Source organism: Labeo rohita, chromosome 7 (assembly GCF_022985175.1).
Source record: "Labeo rohita strain BAU-BD-2019 chromosome 7, IGBB_LRoh.1.0, whole genome shotgun sequence".
NCBI lineage: Eukaryota > Metazoa > Chordata > Actinopteri > Cypriniformes > Cyprinidae > Labeo > Labeo rohita.
In genome coordinates, this window is record NC_066875.1 from 30,119,171 (window position 1) to 30,143,442 (window position 24,272).

Here is a 24,272-nt window from a genome sequence, read left to right on the forward strand (position 1 = left end):
TGTTTTACTACTTTATAGTATAGTAATATAGGAATAATTTTTTACTTTCTCCTGTGTTATTGATGGTTTCCTCTTTTCTGATAATTTGGAATGAGGATAAAAAGACCAAAAAAAGACCAAATTAGATTAGTATATTTACACCCCACATAAACTTTTGGTCACGCCCAACATTTTTCTAATTTACAGTAGATCTCTATCTTTAAGCCCTTTCAAGCCACAAGCTTTTGAAATCTTAATGTCAAAATTCAGCATTTTTCAAAAAAAAAAAAACCCTGGCGCCTAAAGGGTTAAAGGCGAGCAAGATCATTCCCAGAATGAGTTGGCAACACAGATATTTCTGATTGGCAAGCCCTTACTCTCCCTTCCTGTTGTTGTGACAACACTACTCCCAGTCCGTTCTGGCTGGCATCTACCTCCAAAATGAAGGGCAATGAAAAGTTAGCATAAGCCAACACAGGAGTAGTAGTCAGACGCACCTTCAGATCTTGAAAACTGCTCTCACAGTCTTCGGTCCAGGCACTGCTCAAAGATCTCCGTGCACCCTTTCTGTCCTTGCTTCCCACCAGTTCTCCAATCAGGTGATACAAAGGAGCTGAAATCACAGAAAAATTTTTACGAATCGTCTATAATAACTAGTAAATCCCAAAAAGGATCTCAGTGCTGCCACATCCTGTGGTCAGGGCCAATTAGCTACAGCAGTTATCTTCTCAGGGTCAGTAGAGACCCCTTTATTAGATATCACATGCCCCAAGTACTTCACCTCAGTCTTGGAAAAAACAGCACTTTTCCAGTTTCACTTTAAGGCCTTCTTGATGCAGTCGACTCAGAACCATTTCCAAACGTTCCAAATGTTGATCTAAAGAACAGGAAAACACAATCACATCGTCAAGATAAAGCAGCAAAGTTTGAAAATGCTGGGACCCAAACATGCGCTTCATGAGTCGCTGAAATGTACTTGGGGCATTGCATAGCCCAAAGGGCATACAATTAAATTCGAAAAGCCCAAAAGGGGTACAGAAAGCAGTCTTACATTTATCCTGTTCATCAACTGGCACCTGGTTGTAGCCGCTTGCCAGGTCTAAGGTTGAAAACCAGAGGGCACCTGAGAGGGCATCAAGAGACTCCTCAATCCGAGGGAGAGGAAAAGTGTATTTCCGAGTCTTTCGATTCAACTGCCGATAGTCTACACATAAATGCAAAGAACCGTCTTTTTTCTTCACTAGGACTATGGGGGATGCATAAGGGCTGCAACTCTCCCTTATTACCTGACTCTCTAAGAGTTGATGTATATGAGCCTTCACTGCATCATATTCAGCAGGTGGAATACGGCTATACCTTTGTTGTATAGGTACCTCATCAGTTAAGGGAATCCCGTGACTAATAAGAGTAGTGCAGCCTAAATCTCCCTCATGGATCGCAAACACTGACTGATACCTTGTCAGTAGGGAGATAACTTTACTCTGCTCTAGCTCGGATAAGGTAGGCAAGTCCACCGATTTTATAAGCTGCTTTACCTTGTCAACCTGTACTTGTTGCATGCTGACTGTGGCCTCCAGTGAACAGGGAACCTCAACAATCCCTGCAGGTAGACTGACTATTTGTGCTGGCTTCAGAGTGCCTAAGGCACAACGTGAAGGGACCCGAACATCAGTATCGCTAACATTTAGCACTGGGACATAAACAGTACACTTAAACACCTGTACTACAGCAGGGACTACTAATACACCAGCAGGAAGCACAACATTAGACAATGGTTTAAAAAGAACAGCCTTAGACAGGTCTACCAGATGCTGTGAACAGGTAGCTGCCACTAATTTCATAACACCCCCTGGTAAGTAAACAGGGCCCCTACCATAACTCTTACAATCCCGGTGGTGGGCCTAACCGATGGCGAAGCACTGTGACAAAACTGAAGGGCCTGCTGCCACTCCTTAGGACACGCTGGATACATGGGAGGCTGAAAAAAGAAGCACCATGCTGACTAAACAAGAGATCATAACACTCACTAATAATGTTCATTCCCAGAACACCATGAGTATTTGTCTTTGACTGCAGACTAGGGGTGTCTTTTACAACAAGAATACAGGCAGAATACTCCCTTCCTGTTGTTAGGGATGTCTTTTACAACAAGAATACAGGCAGAATACTCCCTTCCTGTTGTTGTGACAATACTGCTCCCAGTCCGTTCTGGCTGGCATCTACCTCCAAAATGAAGGGCAATGAAAAGTTAGCATAAGCCAACACAGGAGTAGTAGTCAGATGCACCTTCAGATCTTGAAAACTGCTCTCACAGTATACCCTTATTTGGTATAACTTTCCCCAACACTTCTACAGTTACTTCAGCATAACCCAAATAAGGTATATCAAGCCCATTAGCTGCTTTGAGTAGTAGCCAGTTACAAGAATGAAGTTGTTCACTAAAATGTTGGGGAAAAAAACTCTCTGCTACCGTGGACACCATTGATCCAGTATCCAAAAGACATGGCACCCTAACCCCACTCATGAGCACCATGACCGAAGGGCACGGCCCCACTAAATTTGACACTTTGAGGTGGCTTACCTCAAACTTGTCCCCTCCTGAACCGTTACTCAGCGACTCAGAGGGAGCTAGTTTTCTGACGACTGCTGCTGAGAGCCTACCCTCGGTCTGAAATGAGACTGAGGTCAAGGTTCAACACGTTCATTATCACAATGACTAGCAAAATGGCCAGGCTGTTGATGTCTCCTACACACAACCTGATTACGGTGCACTGTGGGTCGTTTAGGAGGATTCTGCAGTCGGGAAAGCTGCTCCCCAAGCTGATCTCAGCAATTTCAGCAGAATAATTACTTGTACTAGAGGTGTTGGATATATTATAAACGTGAGTCGCACACATTGAAGGTACAGAATAACTTCGCGCCCGCCCCTCTACAGACATCCCTTCCTGCTCCCATCGAATAGCCTCTTTACGAATATCTAAAAGTGTAAAATCCGGATGGGCTCGAACAGTTTGTTTCAATGCCCGTCGAAGGGCTGGATCAATAACGTGTTCAACAAACTTATCTCTCAATAATGTAGCAGAGCTAGGCATTGCATCTGGGGAACTTTCCAACACCTCATTCATAAGCTTAAACAAAGCATGAGAATACTCCTGTAACGACTCACCCTCAAGTTGTTTACGGGAGAAGAATTCCTCTTGTAATGCCACATAAGACTGAGGGCAGCCATACATTTCTAAGAGGATAGAGAGAATCTTATCTGGATCCTCGCTCTCTACACTAGGCCTGTATTTAATTTCATTTTTAGCTTCCCCCTCCAAATGGTCATAGATAAAATAAGCTTGCTCAACCAGTATTAAACCCCGGGCCCGCATACTTGCACGGACTTCCTCTACCCATTCAGCTATTCCAATTCCCAAAGTACCTCTAAAGATAGGACACTTCCTTTCCCGGGGCACATACACAAAATGGTCATAAGACCCATTAGGCTGAATTAAAGTCCTAGGAACATCAGGAACAACATTAGAAGATTCAGTTCTTATAGGAGTAGTTTGAACCTCTAAAAGACGTTGATTGTCAGTTGTTAGCTGTTGAACCAAGTCCCGCAGCTCTTGCAGTTCCGCATCCATAATCGCCAGACAAGGCTCATTCTGTCGTCCCCACTAGAAGCGATCTTCTGGCGACACCTTTCTGTTGAATGGTTGTAGGCCACTGCTGTTTTGTAACAAAGAAACACAAAAAAAAAAAAAAAAAAAAGAAGAACAGAAGAAAAGAGAAAGAGAAAAAAAAAAAAACCCAACAAAAAGCCAATACCAACCGCTAGAAATTAAGAAAAATCACGTCACGTCTCGTTTCACAAAAAAATCCTGCCGACTATGCCAGATGTAACCGAGCGATACCCAGACTATGTGGGTTTAACACCCACGGAACTAGTTTAAACACAGCAACACAAGTTCCTTGTTGATATATTTATAGTTTTCTTTAAAAAAAATTCATAACTTCATAAAATCCAACTTGAGATCAGCTATTAAAATCATGGCCCATCATTTCATAGATATCAGGGTTACCAAGCCTGCAGGAAGAGAAAATAGAGAAAAGCCTCAAGGCCACGGACCCCAAACCTAGAAACACACACCACACGTGCACAAATATACAAAACATCAACAATGAAAAGGGTGTAGTAAATAATGCAAATAATTCTACACTCTCAACTCATCTCATGCAGTGCAGGAAATTTCACACCAAGGGAGGAGACCCAGATGACCCCAGACGAAAGCACTCCCATGCAGGCTGGTTCCTATAACACAACAAACTTATAAAATGGGTTAAAACTTATATCAACAAATCCCAGCAGTTGGCATCAAATAAACTAAATTAGTTAAAAAACCAAACCAGAAGTGCAGAAATACAAAATCAACACATCACAATAAATTTAAATCAAAGCAAATCATAAACAAAACAGCAGGGCCTAGACATCAGAAGTCCATATGACAGAGCTGCACAAGAAAAAATCTCTGCCGTAATCCGAGAGACCCAAACCAAAAAAGATGAAACCAAGTGATATCCAGAAGTTTCACTATATTTTGACTACGCCACTGGGGTTTTGCACCCACGGAAAACACAGCAACACAAGTTCCTTGCTAGTGAAAAATGGGACGGAGACATGACCTTCAAGTTCAAGAATTTTATTAACAAAGGGTATAAAAAATCTCCACTTAGACAATCAACTTTATTGTATGTTTTTTTTTTTTTTTTTTAAGGAAGTCACAACTTCTTAAAATATAAGGTTTACCTTATCCTTATTCCTGCAGGAAGAAAAAGGGAAATGTCACAGGGCCACAGACCCCCAGCCTTAAAGCACACACCACATGTGCACTGATATACAAATCATCAACCAACAACATAAAAAGGAAATCTCACACCACCATGCAGTGAGGAGAAGAAGACCCGGACAACCCCAGAGGAAAGCACTCCCATGCAGGCTGGTTCCTATAACACAGAAAAATGGATTTAGAGCTTCTGGTTACATAACACATAACAAACCCCAGCAGTTGGCATAAAGTAGACTCGACTAACAGAACCGCTGCATAACACAGCTCAATACAGGCTAAATACGGAGTCCAAAGCTCCGAAAATAACCGCGTTAACAGCTCACATGCTTACACTCTCGTATCGAGCGTTACCTCCCTGCGATTAACACAAAATAAACAATGTAAAAAAACAAAACATCTTTCTACGAGCCTTGTTACAGCATCAGGGCAAATACCATGCTCATACCTCACCATCATGTTTCAGAGTCACGACACCAGAAAGAGACAACGAAGATCACAACTTTAGGAAGTTACGTAATCTACTACCGTTTGCGCTATTTAGAAGGCAAAATAAGGACATACCCACCACCCAACACACCATCCTTATTATTCACCCGGTCACATACATCTGAAATGGATGCAGTCACCACATAACTAATGTCTATATTGTCAAAAATGGATTTCACATCAATGGACTTATTAAATACAAGATATTCAGTTTAGGTTAATACACCTATATATAGCCAAAAATGTAAATACAAACAAATCCATGTAAGACTGTAGGATTTCATCATGTGATAGCTGATGTGCGAAAGTTTTATCTGTAGTACATCAATGTCCAAACATTGTCCATAGCTGAAGTTGGCTGATAGTAAATAATAGTAAAAATTAAATAATTCAACCTCTTGTAATGAAAACAGAGGTCCCAAACACCAAACTCTTCCTAACCAGGAACTGTCAAAAATAGTCCAGACTATGGTCCAACGTCAAAAAGAACTTTAAATCATGATGTGGTGGCTTCACCAATAAAGAGTCCTTCTAAAATGCATACAAATACACTGTCTTAAACTCTTAGCATCAGTCCAAACATAGGCCATACATACATGTACCATCTAAGCAAAAAAACATCAGTAATGTACACTTATAAACAGAAAAAAAAAAAAAAAAAAAAAAAAAGAAACCTCCTTTAGGCTGGGCTTAAAATTACATACTTCTCAACCAGGACACAGCACAATGTGTTCAACAGTTGAGCCATGCTGGCTACTGTTGCTTGCTACTACTCTCTTCTTCTTCTTTGGTGTTTTTTCCATTACCGCCACCGACTGGACTGGAATGTGGATCAGGATATATGCATATACATATAATGGGGGAGAGAGGGGAAAGGGCATAGAAACAAAACAAAACCAACCAAACAAACAAACAAAAAACTATATTCTCTTACTTAATTTACATTCTTTAATAAACTTAATAATATCATCATATATTATTAAGTACTTCTTACCTATAAGGCACTTAACGGTTTAGCTCCTGCGTACCTAACTAGTCTTCCACCACGCTACAATCCATCACGCTCCCTAGGGTCGCAGAACTCTGGACTGTTGGTAGTACCTAGGATAGCAAAGTCTAAAGGAGGTAGAGCTTTTTCACATTTGGCTCCCAAACTCTGGAATAGCCTTCCAGATAACGTTCGGGGTTCAGACACACTCTCTCTGTTTAAATCTAGATTAAAAATGCATCTTTTTAGCCAGGCATTCAAATGATGCATCTCATAAACTTTTTCCTGCAGTTATGTCTGATCAAATGTTTATTATTAATCTTTTAGCTCTGGTTGAACAAATCTCTCTTTGCTTGGTTTGAACAGCAGCTACACTAATTATGTTCCTATTTGTTCTCGGTTTCTGCCATGGGATTGACATCCCATGGAAACTAGGAATTCACAAGCTCCAGTCTGGATCCAGAACACTTAAGAAGAGATGATGCCAACCCCACAGAGGACTTCAGATGATACCAACCCTGAAACAACATCCAGCACTACCGAATTCTTTTACTAATTTATGGTAGTCTCTCATTGTATTTTACACACTGAAGTAGTACACGTTCAGCGTTTTTTTGTAGATTACAATGCATTCATTCCCCAGTTGGGTGCTTGCCAATTCTATATAATGTACTATTAAGTCCAATATGTCCAATTCTAAGATGTGTAATAATATTTTCATCCCTTTGATTCCTATTTTCCTTTCTCCCAGCACCAACTGTTTTTTGTATATTATACAAGTGTCTACCTGTTTCATGGTCATCCCAATATATCTGCCAAACTGATTGTGTATAAGTTCTAATGTATACTTTAGCTTCTGCTTTACTTAATCGAATATGTTGATCAACTTGCTTTATTCTTAAAGTTTGTTTGGCCAGAATATCAATCTTCTTCTTTCCTTCTCTTCTGTCCATTGTAGGGCCAATAATACTGCCAATAGCTCAGCAGAATATACTGACAAATGGTTGGTTACTCTTTTCTTAATATAAAATTCACACACTGGAATATATACAGCTGCACCTGTATATCCTGTTTCAGGATCCTTGGATCCATCTGTATATAAAACCACTGAGTGTGGGAAATGTTTCTCAAAGTACTCCTGGACTATAAACCATATCGGAAGTTGATTAGATTTGTCTTTCAATTCCTGCTGTATACTAAAATCAACAGCTAGCAAGGGGAATAACCAGGGAGGAGTGGAGGAAATTGAGACTGTATCACTATACTGTAATTGAAGTAATCCTATATTTCTTGCTTTCACATCACCTATCCACCCAAAACGTGTAAAATTTGTTTCATTATGTTCCCAGCATTCTTTTAATACACTTTTAACAGGATGTGTTTCATTTTGTACTTGGAGACTGACCCAGTATGCCATTATTAATTTAACTCTTCTAATTCTTAATGGCATTTCTCCCATTTCCACCTGCATTGATGATACTGGAGATGATCTGAATGCCCCACTACATATTCTCAGGGCCTGAGCTTGCAATACATCTAACTCCTTGAGATTTGATTCTGCTGCTGACATGTAGTCAAGAACAGATCTCATGAGTGCCCAGTATATGTTCTGTAGAGATGCCCTACTTGCTCCCCATTCCTGTCCTGATAAGCATCGAAGTATGTTGATGACATTTTTACATTTGTCCTTAATTTTATTCAGATGAGCTTTCCATGTCAATTTTTCATCAAACCAAACCCCAAGAAACCTAACAGCTTTTACTTGCTCCAACTGTTGCCTGTAAAGTTTCAAAGAAAGGGGTGAGATTTTGTACCGCCCTGAAAAACAATAAACCTGTGTTTTGGCTACAGATCATTTATTACTCCACTTTTCCACTTCATTAATTGTTGCTTGCATTTTCTTATTAACATATTTTATATTACGGCCTCTAATCCAGAAAGCCCCGTCATCTGCATACAGAGATTTCCCTACGCTTTGTTTAACCTGAGAGAAAATGTCATTAATCATTATGTAGAATAATAACGGATTACACACACTACCCTGTGGAGCACCATTCTCCGCAGTGTAAACTTTGGAATATTCTTTACCTACCCTCACTTGTATTTTCCTGTTAAAAAAAGTCCAAAACCCAATTGTATGTTCTACCGTTAATTCCTAATGATTTAAATTTTATCATTAATCCTTCTTTCCAGAGCATCTGCTAACTCTCTCCTCCACATGGGTTTACTTAAGGAAACCTAAAACACCCTAGCACTCCTAGTGGTAAGGAAGAAAACTGCCATTAATGGATTAATGTGGGCAGTCCCATGGTGTGGGCTGCTCACAAAGAGCCTGTGATGTGCCCAAAGCTGTGGGCCTCACCTGGGCATGTTTAGGTTTGGAGTGGGCTGGCCCTAGCCCACTGTGCCCGCAAAAAGCCAGCATGGGCCCCGCAAGGACATGTTTGCAGAGTGATTAATATCTGTTGTAACCATCATTCTGTAACAGCAGGCTTAGGTTGAAGTTATGGTCGAAATTCCCTTATGAACCTGACTTATGAAGATAATCTGGTGACACTTGAAGTATCTCTAATGACATCAAAAAATGTATACTCTTTTAGTGTGTGTGACTCCAGACAATGCCTTTGAATATGCTTTAATCATGACCGTGAGGACCTCATACCAATCACAGAGAATCCTCCTGACAAAAAGAATACAACAGTTTATATAGCATAGGTGCATGGCAACAAAGATAAAGTTAACAAAGATACTAAAAAAAGAAGGATCTCATGTGTGTTTTGAAAGTCTGTCATTGTGTCTTTGTATATTCTAACCTTTTTCATAATTTTCATCTTTTCATCAAAATAAAGGATATATAGACTGAAATAAAGGATATATACTGTAAGTACATACATTTGTGAAAATAATTGTGCATGTAACATTTTGGTGTTAATCAATGTGATATTACTCAAAGAGAAGATTTTAGACTGATCAGAGCATCAGCGATAAAAGAGAAGTACAGCTGCTTCAGTCATCTCTCTGGTAGCACTAGAAGCTGTATTAGTACCATAACCATCCCAGTCGAAACTCGTAAAGTCCCCACACTGTCTAGGAGCCTCTTCAGGAAAGTGTCCACCTCCACCAATACAGAACTGCAACAATTTGAGTACATTACTAGCAACACAACATGCATTTCTTCAATTAACATTGGTGCTGTAAATTTATTTCTGTTCTAATTATATTACTGTAAATGCACTTCCTCTTCGTTTTCACACTGAGACATGAATTATTGTCTGTCTGAATTGTTATATGTCACAAATTCTGTTCATTAAGTTTGTTGTAAATACACCTTTTTGACTCACATGTTCAGTGTGACAAGCGGTTGGTTTAACGCCTGAACAAAGAGCCATAGCTGCCTTTTCATTATTGAAGACTCTAAATGCAATGAATCCAGGCTCAAATCTTCCTGAAAAACATGAACAAAATATATCACTGATAATGATCTGTCATAGTAGGTCCATGCACACATGATATTGGATCAAGAAATATTGTCATACCTCTTGAAGTAGGACCATACAGATTTTTGGTTGATTCCACATCTCCAGTATCATACACTATTGGAATAGCAGGTCCATTATCAGTGCTGCATGTCCCGATTCCAAACCTCACAGGAAATTTCTGGAAAAGCGAAGATAAATATTCTGTGCTATTTTTTATTTGTAGCTTTGCCTATATTTCTGTGAATGTTTCCAACTCAAAACTGGTGTCAAAGTTTATCTGACCTTGAACAAATTGAAAAGGTTTCCTCTATGTAGGTTTAAGAAGTGATCTTCAGTGTGGTATCGCAGGATGGAGGCAGTTCTCCACTGTTCCAACTCACTATTATTAGGAACATGCCACACAGATACATCCTGTGCCACAATGTCATAGTATCCAGGATTCTGTCAAGTCAAGTCATATTTACAGTATTTGTATAGTACTTTATAAAATGCTAATTGTTTTAAAACAGCTTCACTGTAATAAAAGGGAAAATAACAGTGCTGATGTTACAAAATTACATTTATAAAACAAAAACTTCTCATCCGACAGTGTAAGTCCAGTCAAATCAATAATATGTTTGAATATTATTGAATATTAATGATCTGACTGTGTCAGATTCTGCTTCAGATTCTGGATAAAAAACACTGATTGTCAGTCCAGTGACTTAATGCACTTTATGTTGAACCATGGCTGTAAAACCATTAAAGTAATAAAAAGTACCTTATAATCATCACTTGTAGCAGCTTCTGCAGCTCCAAATGTGACTGTGTTTGCCCATGTCCCGTCACCTTCAGGCTGGTTTGGGTCACTGCCCTGCTGACTAGACCAGCGATCACCAACAGTGCACTTTCCATACATGTTGTTTTCATGAACACTGGCCACCAGCGTCCAGCCGCCACCAGCAGTGGTCATATCACAGAACGTCTGGTAAAGGACTCCTCTTGATGTAATCAGGTAGTACAGGCCGTCTGTTTGAACAGAAGTATGTCAAATATGTGCTTTTTATCATTTTATCAAATAACTCTATCATTATCAGATTACCACACTAAAATGACTGACATTTGTCTAGTTCTTGCAAGACATTTAGTAACATTTCCATCCACTGATCATTGGTTAAAAGATCTTTCATGTAATATTGCACTGGAAAGAATAACCTACAGAATAAAGGGCAAACTATAGGAAAATCATAAAATTTGTAATCTGTTTATACAGTTTCTGGAAAATAACCAAACATGGGCACAGGCAATTTTAAATACCTCTCATTCTACTAATTGATGTGTGTATATATGTTGCGCTTTTGTATATATATATATATATATATATATATATATATATGTATGTTAAATAGAATATTAGGAGAATATTGTACCATCATTAACTTGATACTTGTCACGAATTTCTTTGCAGCTTCGAGCAACATACTTCATTCTGCCCAGAAGTTTTGCAGCCTCAGGGTTGATGTTGGTATCACAGATTTTACAAGATGTCACTTCACAATATGAAACATAAAGACATAGTTTAATATATTGTGATACAAAATGGGATTTTCAAAGTCTTCAAATAAATCCATTTCAGTTAACAAAATATTATACTTACTTTTTAAAGACTCGCAGAACCATAAATTCAGTGAGAGGCTGAGAAGGATCCCTAAAAACATTTTTGTATTCTGCAAAGAAAAGGAAAAAAGGATTCACAGTTACACATTAAACACTTTTTCCTATAATCAATTTGTTGCAAAGCAATTCAGCGTTGTTAACTTGATTATGTACAACTGTCTGCTGTTTCCTACTATGTCAGTTTTTTTAAATACAGTATTTTCCATGCAGTACTGCGTACAGTTTTGCCTTAAGGTAATTTCTTACATTTAGAATTTTGTATTGATGTAAAACAGTCATTTTCTTGACTGACCAACAGACAAAGCATGACTTTGAATACTGTACAATCTCTTGCAATCAATATCCAACAGACAGTAATGTGTAACTTTGTAATATTAAAATTGATATAGTCTACTGTTTTAGAAAGAATGCACTCATCTGTATGATAGAGAATTCTTACGTTTTTGTCTTGTCTTGTGTTTCCCTCCTCTGATTGAATAAGCACCATTCAGGCTTCGAACTTCTGGGTGAGACAGAGAATGCCTGCCCATTTAAACTTTTTTTTTTTTGGTAGTATTTCGTAATATTTCTTACGCAATATTAGTAAACGTCATTTTGTCTGTTGAACTTTTGTTGTTGTTTAGACTTTTAATAAAATGAAAGAAAGAAAGAAAGAAAAAGAAAAGAGAAGGAAAGAAAGCCTAACATTTCTTGAATCATACTTACCATTTGCAAACAAGTGCGTGCATTTCTCAAAACAATTCGTATAAACAGTACCATTTATTGGATTACCTGCAAAAGCCTGTAACTTGCTCAAAAAAGTATTTCTGTTAACTTTAGGGCTGGGGCTGAGTTCATGTTTGGGCCCTACATGACCTCAATTACAATAACATTATGGAATAGCAAAAAATATACAAACAAGCCTGTTGCTAAATGAACTACACATATCCCGCTCCTGCATCAGCAGCACTACACACGTGTCGTGGTGCTTTTGTGAACAAGCATCGAATCACATTCCTTCAGAACTCTAGGGCTGATCCTATCTGGACCAGCCGCTTTCCTTACCTTAATCCTTTTTTATCTTGAATCGATTAAATAAATTCAACTCAATTGAGCTCATGGGCAGCGCCAATCGCCAAAGCCACACCACGCCCCCCCACATATTAGCGCTATTAGGAGCTTTTCCATAAATTCCATATTACCATTACCACGTCACGTTTGAATTTAGTTTACCAATCAAATGCATTTATTCTGTATTTTACTTTTGAAGGACCAAAAGAATTTATCAGGTGATCGCTGCATCTCTCCGCATTCACCTCTCTTCACTTCGTTCTGGCATAATCTGGAAATAGCCTACGCAATTTCGATATAGCAATTTCTTATCTTCGAAAAGTAAAAATGTAAACCTCTTCTCCCAAAATAGCTTATATTACTGTTTCAGCTATTAAAATGGTTCAGTTTTTATGTAATGGCAACATGATTATATTTCGTTTCTGTTTTTTTTAAAATTAAGTTAATTTAGAAAAACGTTTAAAGTATTTTTACCTCACAGACGTAATAAATATATCAAATATTCTTTAAAAAAAAAGGGTTAAAGGTTCTTTCTTATTTTTAATGCATTTCACGTATTATACTTTAAATAAAACTTTTGCAATGGGTTTGTAAAAGCTGTTTCAGTGCATGTTTTAGCCTGAGTTCTTGTCGCATTTACACACGTTTGACCATCAGGCGTCACAAGCGTGTGGTTTTTCGAACGCTTCGAAACAGTGAATCATTTTGCGCAGCAACTGGTTCAATTGATGCGAAGCTTCGAAAAGACTCGTTTCTCCCAACACTGCGAGGTCACGCGGTGACGTATCAATCTGCTGTTGGTCACACGGTTTTACGTGATACGAATTGGCAGGTCAGAGTTCACGAAGCTTGAACTCTACAATGCAGCGAAACGGCAAACATTTGCACGTGTTTGCTTTGCTGAATGGAAGTCAATGGGACGAAAAGTGGTACAGACTGGGAGAATCTCCTCTCCACTGCACGCTACACTAGAGCCCAGCAACTCACGGGTTCGGATTCGCGGATTTGATGGAAGAAGAAGACTCTCTGTTACCGCTCCCTCTCCTGCTTCTTGGGTTACTTCCTGTTTGGTGGCCATATAAGGAGGCCTAAACCAAACAGGCCTGTGAAGTATTGTTTTGCCTTGCGGATCTATAGTTTTCCTGTTTTATTGCCTTGTTTTTTTATTTCCATGGTTTAGTTTTTTGTCATAGTTTTCTTTTTTTTTGCCATAGTTTTGTCTTGTTTTTGCCTTGTTTCATTGCCCTGTTTATTTTGTTACTTTGGACTGCTCACTGGGATTGTGACCTTCTGCCTGTTTATTTGGATCACATTTTTGCCTTGCCTTCGTATTACTGTTTGTTTGGAGATCGACCCTGCCTGTCTTGACTACGCTGTGTTTATTAAAGCTCGCATCTGGATCTAACATGCTTCCCTGGAGTCCCGTACAGAATACTTCGCCTCCCAAAGATCCAGCAGCTTTCAAAAACACAGATCACCATGGATACAGCATCACGCCTCTTTTGCCTACATCAAGGTAACCGTTGCATAGAGGATTACGTTAAGGACTTTTGTGAACTATGTCATTTGGTGGACTTTAATGATGTGGTGCTTAAGGACATTTTTTGCCATGGACTAAATGAACCCATATGTTCCTACCTACCTGGAAGAAAAATATATTGGTCTCTGGAACAATATATTGATTATGCTCTGCTGTTGAGTGGATCACCTTTTACTGTTGGGATTGCGGACGAGGGACCCCGAAATCCTGCAGTAACCCCCATACCACAACCTGCTCACGTCATGTCAAGCAAGCCTGAGACCTCTCACGCCAAGCCTGCCAAGCCTGCCAAGCCAAAGCCAGTTCACGTCATACATACCCAACCAAAGCCCGCTCACGTCCTGTCCACCAAGCCAAAACCTGCTCAAGTCATGTCTGGGATTATTCAAATTGCATCAGAGCACGCTCACGCCATGCCTGCCGCTCAAGGACCTGCTCACGCCATGCCCGCCATCCCAGAGCCAGTCCACAAGATGGCCGCCATCCCAGAGCCAGTCCACAAGATGGCCGCCATCCCAGAGCCAGTCCACAAGATGGCCGCCATCCCAGAGCCAGTCCACAAGATGGCCGCCATCCCCAAGCCTGTTCACAAGATGGCCGCCCCATCTGAGTCCCCGGCCAAGATGGCTCCCATGCCTGAGCCTCATCATGCCAAAATCATCTCAACTGAATCTCATCCCATCATGTCTGCCATACCCAAGTCAAATCAAATGATGCCTGATCCTCTGGTATCAAGTCAAGTCAGGGCTGCACTTTCAGTGCCAAGTCAAGTGACAGCTGTGTTTCCTGAGACACGTCAAGTTACAGCTGTTACTTCTGAATCAAGTCAAGTTACAGCTGTAGTTCTTGAATCAAGCCAAGTCGCAGCTGTTCTCCATGAGTCAAGCCAAGTAACAGCTGTTCTCCATGAGTCAAGCCAAGATACAGCTGTTCCCCATGAGTCAAGCCAAGTAACAGCTGTTGTTCCTGAATCAAGTCAAGTTACAGCTGGGTTGTCTATGTTAAGACAAACCACAACTGATCTTCATGAGCCAAGCCAAGTTACAGCAGATTTTCATGAGCCAAATCAAGTTGCTGCTGTCTTCCCCGAGCCAAGCCAAGCCAAGCCACAGCTGATCTTCATGAGCCAAGTCAAGTTACTGCTGTTGTTCCCGAGTCAAGTCGCGTCTCAGCTGACCTCATAGAGCCTCGTCACATATCAGCTGACATCCCGGAGCCTCGTCAGGTCTCAGCCATCCTTTCAAAGCCTCGCCAAGTCTCATCTCATCGCCCAAGCCACGCAGAGCCCATGCTCCCAAGCCAGATGTCAACAGTGTCCACACCCTCAAGACCAACAGGCATCCCACTAGCTACTGTGCTGCCTGTAATGGCTATCGACATTTTAAGCGTGTGGGCTACACGCTGTACTCCAGAGGCCTCGTCTGGCCACGAGTCTGCTCCAGAGGCCTCATCTGGCCACAAGTCTGCTCCAGAGGCCTCATCTGTCCAAGAATTTGCGCCACTGCCTCCTGAGGTGTCAGCATGCTCTGTAGAACCTCCTAAGGAGGTGGCGTCCACCCATGAACTCACTGCCATGTCTGTCCAAGAATTTGCGCCTATGCCTCCAGAGGTGTCAGCTCATGCTGTAGATCCACCAAAGTAGACGGCGTCCACCCATGAACTCACTGCCACGTCTGACCACGAGTCTGCGCCAGTGCCCCCGGAGGTGGTGGCTCCGGCTGCAGAACCTCCTATGGGGGCGGCGTCCAATCACAAACTCTCTGCCTACCATGTCACGGCCAAGAAAGCTAATCAAGAACCTTATGCTCTGCTATGGATGTCACTAGTTCCACTGTGGATATCTTTGCTCCTGTCTGCTCTGCTTGCTCTGTCTGTCCCGCTATGGCTCAGTGTTATGCGTGCCCTGCCTGCCTCACCATGGCTCCCTGCTCTGCCTGCCCCGCCCGCCATGGCTGCCTGCTCTGCCTGCCCCGCCATGGCTGCTACTGCTCCACGGCCCAGGCCCTCCAGTGTTACGCTGTCTGCCATTGCTCCATGGCCCAGGTCCTCCAAGTTTCCACTGCCTGCTACTGCTCCATAGCCCAGGCCCTCCAGGGTTCCACTGTCTGCCACAGCTCCAGGGTCCAGGTCCTCCAGTGCTTCACTGTCTGCCATTGCTCCATGGCCCAGGTCCTCCAAGTTTCCACTGCCTGCCACTGCTCCATGGCCCAGGCCCTCCAGGGTTCCACTGTCTGCCACAGCTCCACGGCCCTGGTCCTCCAAGGTTCTACTGTCTGCCACAGCTCCACGGTCCAGGTCCTCCAGTGCTTCACTGTCTGTCCCTGCTCCATGATCCAGGCCCACCTCCTCTGCACGGACCTGGCCCTCTGTCCCACCCCCTGTTTTGCCTCTGTTCCCCCACCCTCCTGGACTGTTATTGTTTTGAGCGCCAGGAGTCACTCCTAGAGGGGGGGGGGGGATTCTGTAACACCACGCCAGCAGAGGGAGCCCTCACCCATTAACTCTCTGTTTTTGCTGATTTCATTGCCTTGTTTTGTTTTTTGCGGATCACGGTTTTTTGTTTTTGCCTTGTTTTTGTCATGGTTTAGTTTTTGTCTTGTTTTTTGCCATAGTTTTGTCTAGCTCATTGCATAGTTTTTGCCTTGTTTCATTGCCCTGTTTATTTTGTTACTTTGGACTGCTCACTGGGATTGTGACCTTCTGCCTGTTTATTTGGATCACGTTTTTTGCCTTGCCTTCGTATTTTTGACAATTTTCAAATAAAAAAACTAGTAAAGTGCAAAAGAAAAAATAAAATTTAAGTTATGCCGTTTAGAATGAGTGCCGCAACTGACTGCATTTTCTGATGTTTAAAGCATCTAAATAAGGCTGTTTAACAATTTTCAAAAAAAAAAAAATAGTAAAATGCAAAATTAAAAAAATTAATAAAATACAATAAGTTACGCCATTTAAGGGATAATGAGGACCGAAACTGACGGCGCTTTCTGATGTCTAAAACACAGTAAATAACCCAGTTTGACAATTTTCAAATAAAAAAAACTAGTAAAATGCAAAATAAATAAATAAAAATATAAATTTATGTTATGCCGTTTAGGGGATAATGAGTGCCGCAACTGACAGCACTTTCTGACATTTAAAACACAGTAAATAATGCTGTTTGACCATTTTTTAACAAAAAATCTAGTATTATGGAAAATAAACATTTAAAAAAATTAATTTTAATTGGATTTGCCTCTGTAGTCAACTTCTCATGGGATTGCTGTCTTGGATGGCGGTTGGATGACGTTGGGTGGTGAGTGCTGTCCCATCACACCATATCTATGGGAATAAGCCAAGGCATCAGGTGGTGTGACTGTCTCACTTGCCCAACGTTCACCTGAAGCACTCTTACCATAGCGAGATGCTGCTCTAAATTCTCGCACTGTCAGTGAGAGATCAGTAGTGAGGCATCGCTCAGTGGGTGACGGATGGTGTCAAAGACAGCTTCACGTGGATTGTTGACTACAAAAATAATTTTGTAGTTTAGGGGATAATGAGTGCTGCAACTGACGGCGGTTTCTGCAGTTTAAAACAATGTAAATAACGTCGTTTGACAATTTTCAAATAAAAAAATGTAGTAAAATGCAGAAAAAAAAAGTTACACAGTTTAGGGGAACTAAACGTGTGTGTATAAAAAACTAGTAAATGCAAAATAAATTAAATAAATAAATAAAATAAGTGAAGCCATTTAAAAAAAAAAAAAAAGTAATATGCAAAATAAATAAACTAATTTAAGTTGCGCCGTTTAGGGGATAATGAGTGCCGGAACTGACTGCGCTTTCTGTCATTTAAAATGCCGTAAATTGCGCCGTTTAGGGGCTTTCTGACATTTAAAACAAAGTAAATAACGCCGTTTGACAATTTTCAAATAAAGAAACTAGTAAAATGTAAAATAAAAAAAAATACAAAAATTATTTTAAGTTATGCCGTTTAGGGGATAATGAGTGCAGCAACTGACAGCCCTTTCTTATCTTTAAAACACAGTAAATGACGCCGTTTAGGGGATAATGAGTGCCGCAACTGACGGCGCTTTCTGACGTTTAAAACACTGTAAATAAAGCCGTTTGACAATTTTCAAATAAAGAAACTAGTAAACTGCAAAAGAAAAAAATATATAAGTTTAGGGCAGGCCTGGGCAAAAGGTCCTGGAGGGCCGGTGTCCCTGCAGAGTTTAGCTCCAACCCCGATAAAACTCACCTGTTTGTAGCTTTCTAGTAAACCTGAAGACACTGATTAGCTTGTTCAGGTGAGTTTAATCATGGTCGAAGCTAAACTCTGCAGGGACACCGGCCCTCCAGGACCGAATTTGCCCAGGCCTGCCCAAAACTATGCAACTTAAATGAATTTTTTTCTTTTCCATTTTACTAGTTTTTTATTTGAAAATCATCAAACTGTGTTATTTACGGTATTTTAAATGACAGAAAGTGCTGTCAGTTGAGGCGCTCATTATCCCTTAAACAGCGTAATTTACACCGTTTTAAACGTCAAAAAGCGCCATCAGTTGCGGTACTCATTATCCCCTAAACGGCATAACTTAAATTAATGTTTTTCTTTATTTCTTTTGCATTTTACTATTTTTTTTTTATTTAAAAATTGTCAAATGGTGTCAAATTCTGTGTTTTAAAAGTCAGAAAGTGCCGTCAGTTGTGGCACTCATTATCACCTAAACCAGACCTGGGCAAACTCGGCCCTGGAGGGCCGGTGTCCCTGCAGAGTTTAGCTCCAACACTGATAAAACTCACCTGTTTGTAGCTTTCTAGTAAACCTGAAGACACTGATTAGCTTGTTCAGGTGAGTTTAATCAGGGTTGGAGCTAAACTCAGCAGGGACACCGGCCCTCCAGGACCGAGTTTGCCCAGGTCTGGTTTAGGGGATAACGAGTGCCGCAACTGACGGCACTTTATGTGGTTTAAAACACCATAAATAACATCGTTTGACAATTTTCAAATAAAAAACCAGTAAAATGCAAAAAAAAAAAAATTACAAATTAAAAAAATTAAAAGTTATACGCCGTTTAGGGGATAATGAGCGCCGCAACTGACGATGCTTTCTGATGTTTAAAACACCCTAAATAACGCCGTTTAACAATTTTCAAATAAAAGTAGTAATAGTAATATGTAAAATGAAAAATTAAAATTACACCGTTTAGGGGATAATGAGTGACGCAACTGATGGCGCTTTCTGTCATTTAAAATGCCGTAAATAAGGCCATTTGACAATTTTCAAATTAAGAAACTAGTAAAATAAAACATTTAAATAATAAAAAATTAAGTTAGGGCAAACTCGGTTCTGGAGGGCCAGCCCTCCCCTCCAGGACCGAGTTTGCCCAGGTCTGTTTTTGGAGATAATAAATGCCACAACTAATGATGCTTTCTGTCATTTAAAATGCCATAAATAACGCCATTTGCCAAAATAAAAAATTTAAATAATGATTTAATGACACTGATTAGCTTGTTTAGGTGAGTTTAATCAGGGTTGGAGCTAAACACTGCAGGGACACTGGCCCTCCAGGACCGAGTTTGCCCAGGCTAAACAGTGTTTAGGGGCAGGCCTGGAGGGCCAGTGTCCCTGCAGTGTTTAGCTCCAACCCTGATTAAACTCACCTAAACAAGCTAATCAGTGTCTTCAGGTTTACTAGAAAGTTACAAACAGGTGACTTTGCCCAGGTCTGGTTTAGGGGATAACGAGTGCCACAACTAATCGAGTTTTCTGTGGTTTAAAATGCCGTAAATAACGTAGTTTAGGGGATAATCAGTGCCGCAACTGATGGCACTTTCTGATGTTTAAAACACCATAAATAATGCCCTTTGACAATTTTCAAAAAAAGAAACAAATAATAATAAGTAATAATAATAAGCAAAATAAAAATAATAATAATAATAATAATAATTTAAGTTATGTCGTTTAGGGGATAATGAGCGCTGCAACTGATGCCATTTTCTGTAGTTTAAAATATACGTAAATAACACCATTTGACGATTTTCAAATTTAAAAAAAAAATAGTAAAATGGAAAATAAAAGAATAGAACATTAATTTAAGTTATGTAGTTTTGGGCAGGCCTGGGCAAACTCGGTCCTGGAGGGCCAGTGTCCCTGCTGAGTGTAGCTCCAACTCTGATAAAACTCACCTGAACAAGCTAATCAGTGTCTTCAGGTTTACTAGAAAGCTACAAACAGGTGAGTTTTATCAGGGTTGAAGCTAAACTCTGCAGGGACACTGGCCCTCCGAGACCGAGCTTGCCCAGGTCTGGTTTAGGGGGATAATAAGCGCCTCAACTAAAAACTAAATTTGGTAAAAGTACAGTGTGTTACAGTAAAGTTCTTAACTATTTTTCATAATAAAAATTCATAAAAAATGTGTAAAAACAATTATTTTCAAAATGAGTGTTGTAGTATAAACAACAGGATAGTAGTGGTGTATGAATTGAATTTGGTACAAGTACAGTGTGTTACAGTAAAGTTATTAACTATTATGTCCAATTACAGCGACGTTATTAACTATTTTTCATAATAAAAATTCATCAGTCACCGTCAGTCACTTACTTAAACATGGTTGAGAAATACAGTTTCACTTGCGATGTAAGTGGGTGGTTTGGGGTCAGAGATATTGGTAACGTTACAGGTTATTAACTAACGTTATTTAAGCGGAAGACCAGTTCTGTAGCATGGGGATTGATAAAAATAATTATGATAATAAAAATATATATGATTAGTGGACAATTACTTTTAGCAGTTACTAATTATCTATTAGTCAACAAAGAAAAGTAAAATGCATCCCAAAATCTTCAGCAATGTCAAGCATAATATGTTTGTTTTTTTAATAACTCTGATGTACTGTTGGAGTGTATGAAATACACGTGTATAGGCAATAGTCTATGTGACTTTAGCCTATACATGGTCAGCAAGTAGGCTAACACAATATTTAATCAAATTTATTTGATTTCTTGCAGCTCTACAGTGTGGTCCACTTGTCTTTGCACCCTGGGAAGGGCAGTGCTGTCACAAGGCAGTTTTTTGTAAGTATTATTTAAATTAATTAAATTTTTATTTACAGTCTAAGTCAAAAGTTTACATACACCTTGCAGAATCTGCGAAATGTTAATTATTTTACTGAAATAAGAGGGCTTATCATACAAAATGCATGCTATTTTTATTTAGTACTGACCTGAATAAGACATTTCAAATAAAAGATCCACAAGGGAAAATAATAGTTGAATTTATAAAAATGACCACATTCAAAAGTTTTAATACACTTGATTCTTAATACTGTGTTGTTAACTGAATGATCCAGAGCCGTTTTTTTGTTTAGTGATCATTGTTCATGAGTCCCTTGCTTGTCCTGAACCGTTAACCTGCTGCTGAAATATTGCAGGTCCCACAAATTCTTTTTTTTAGTTTTGCATTTTTGTGTATTTGAACCCTTTCCAACAATGACTGTATGATTTTGAGATCCATCTTTTCACACTGAGAACAACTGAGGGACTCATATGCAACTATTACAGAAGATTCAAACATTCACTGATGCTCCAGAAGGAAAAATGAACCAATAAGAGCCATGGGTGAAAACATTTGAAGATGTGTACATTTTTCTTATTTTGCCTAAATATAATATTTTTTCATTCAGAACTGCCCTTCAGAATCTACAGAAGATGCTGTACTTACATGTTTGGCAGAAGACAAAATAAGTTAAATTTACCCTGATCTTTTCTGGAGAGTCAGTTAGCATTTGAACCCTCTGTAATAGTTGCATATGAGTCCGTCAGTTGTCCTCAGTGTGAAAAGATGGATTTCACAATCATATAGTCATTGTTGCAAAGGGTTCAAATACACAAAAATGCTGAATAACCAAAGAATTTGTGGGACCTGAAGGATTTTTTTGAAGAACAGCAGGCAGTTTAACTGTTCAGGACAAACAACTCATAAACAACTATCACTAAACAAAAAAACACAGCTGTGGATCATTCAGGTAACAACACAGTATTAACAATCAAGCGTATGTAAACTTTTAAACGGGTCATTTTTATAAATTCAACTATTATTTTCTCTTGTGGACTATATGTAAACTTCTTTTATGTGAAATATCTTATTCAGGTCAGTACTAAATGAACAATAGCATGCATTTTGTATGATAATCCCTCTTATTTTTGTAAAATAATTAACATTTTACAGATTCTGCAAGGTGTATGTAAACTTTTTAATTAAACTGCATTTATTCATTTATTTTTAATCTATGCTACAGAATATTTACTCACTATTTTCCCCATGCTGTCCATTTATTTTTCTTGGTGCTGTGAATAACAGGTTTTGTCTTGTGTGTGTTTTATGACTGTGTTTCAGTTTCACCACTGATGGGAGTAAGTATACTGCCAGACGGGGAGTGAGCAGAAGATTAGGACGGTGGTGCAGAATGATGGCCATCAACCCTGCATATCAACAGCTTCATTCAGTCAAAAATGATGTTTAAATGGAAGACTTCACAGAGAGGGTCAGTGGCTTGTTTGCCACCACCCACACTGTTAAAAATAAATGTAATTTTACATGTAAATGTCTGTATTTTTTACGGTATTTTACCTTTTTTCATTATATGATGAAATACCTGTTGTTTTACATATATTTTCTGTATTTTTAAGTTCCACCATTAAATTTACAGATAATTGCTTGTATTTTGATATTACATACATTTTCTGTATTTTTAAAGGAAATTTTCCATATTTTCACAGAGTAATGTGTAATTTAACATAAAATGTCATGTAATAATTACAGAATATTCCTGTAAAAATAAGAAAAAATTGAACCACATATCATTTAGTCAAAGTGTTTTTATTACCATTGAAGGTCATTAATTATGAAGGTTAATGTGAGGTTTTAAGGTCAAATAATAGTATTTGTGCATACAGTAGCCTACATGTACTGTTAATTGTTTTAAAATACTTTTACTACTCTTTTAACATAGTCTTGCAAATATATGCTCATTTTAATCAAATTGGGTGTTGTTTTCTGTCATGGTAGGTTTAAAGAGTGTGTGTACGCGCGCGCCCGCGCACAATCCGCTCATAGATATATATACTGACAGTCAGTATAACGTCAGTATATATATCTATGACAATCCGCTCATGAACGCAGATTCAAATTTGCCGCTAGTTTAGCTCTGCCCACGACGGTTGGCTGAGGATGGAAAGGCGTGCGGGAATGATTTGAATTTATTTCAGGCCATCCATTCGGAAATGTGTGAGAAAATAACGCGCTCTTTCTTCAGTGAGCCTGTTTCACCAACTACAAGAAATTCGGACAATGCTACAGCAGACATCACGCCAACCACTGAGGTAAGTCTTTCATACAACATGTAAACGATATTTTTATAGTGTAGCTGCGCATTTGTGTTATTTAGTTTTGAAGCTAAAATTAGCATTTATGAACAAGCTTTAGTAAACTTGTTATTCGTATCAAAATCCATTCGAGTGTATGTAACGTTAAAGCCTTTGCTTATCCGTAAGTACCCGGCAGTTTTTCAAACTCTTAAAATGCGGGACATTTTGAAACGCTGAACATGGCTAACGTTACCTAAGTTATATCAAAAATGTTTTTAGAGCGAATTCAGTAGGCTGCACACTTTATTGATTATGAATATGAACGCAGCATGATAACGTTAAATCGCAAGGTAGGCGCTTTCCCCCTGTTTGTTTTTCATGAACGCTTGACCAATTAAAGGGATAGTTCACCCAAAAAACGAGCCTATGATTTACTCACTGTTACGACCCGTTGTCTAGGGGTTGGATGCGCGTGCGCATGTAAGTGACGGGACTCCAGATACAACAGATCACCAAAACACAAAACCATAAAGTTAAATCATTTATTAATGAAAATAGATAAGAAAATATATTTATATAAAGAAATGGAGCAATGGTTTCAGGGTGACCCAAGGCCAAAATAACAAACAAAATCCAATAGAAAATAAAGTCATATAAATAACCTGTAAATAAAGAAAATAAAATTACAGATAACTTCCCTTACTCCCTAAACGAAAACACATCGCAAAAACAATTCAAAAAAATAAAAGGGCAGGTCACCCCTACGCTCCAAAAACTCAAGCAAACTAAACAAATGTCCTCCAAAACAAACTAGGGTTCGGGTTGTAACTCGAACCACAGAATAGATCTTATACAATATAAGTTAACAGAATGCGGACACTAAACAAATCAAAAGAAAATGATCAGTGATCCGTT

At 39.3% G+C, this 24,272-nt stretch overlaps 2 protein-coding genes across 3 annotated transcripts in view; both read right to left on the reverse strand.

The window, feature by feature from the left end:
- Positions 1-11,945, reverse strand: part of LOC127169004 (intelectin) — a 411,380-nt gene extending 399,435 nt beyond the window's left edge. The window contains exons 1-8 of one of the 2 annotated variants that reach the window (XM_051116201.1): positions 11,860-11,945; positions 11,401-11,470; positions 11,174-11,293; positions 10,525-10,772; positions 10,047-10,205; positions 9,822-9,942; positions 9,627-9,730; positions 8,905-9,416 (exon numbers count right to left, since the gene is read on the reverse strand). In XM_051116201.1, coding sequence (XP_050972158.1) covers positions 9,264-9,416; positions 9,627-9,730; positions 9,822-9,942; positions 10,047-10,205; positions 10,525-10,772; positions 11,174-11,293; positions 11,401-11,470; positions 11,860-11,907 — 1,023 coding nt within the window. In that variant the 5' untranslated portion in view covers positions 11,908-11,945 and the 3' untranslated portion in view covers positions 8,905-9,263. Of the gene's footprint in view, positions 1-8,904; positions 9,417-9,626; positions 9,731-9,821; positions 9,943-10,046; positions 10,206-10,524; positions 10,773-11,173; positions 11,294-11,400; positions 11,471-11,859 lie in introns of those variants that run through there. The other variant, XM_051116200.1, reaches the window with a different exon arrangement.
- The window catches only part of LOC127169006 (intelectin), a 508,248-nt gene that overhangs the window by 451,075 nt on the left and 32,901 nt on the right, over positions 1-24,272 (reverse strand). The window lies entirely within an intron of this gene.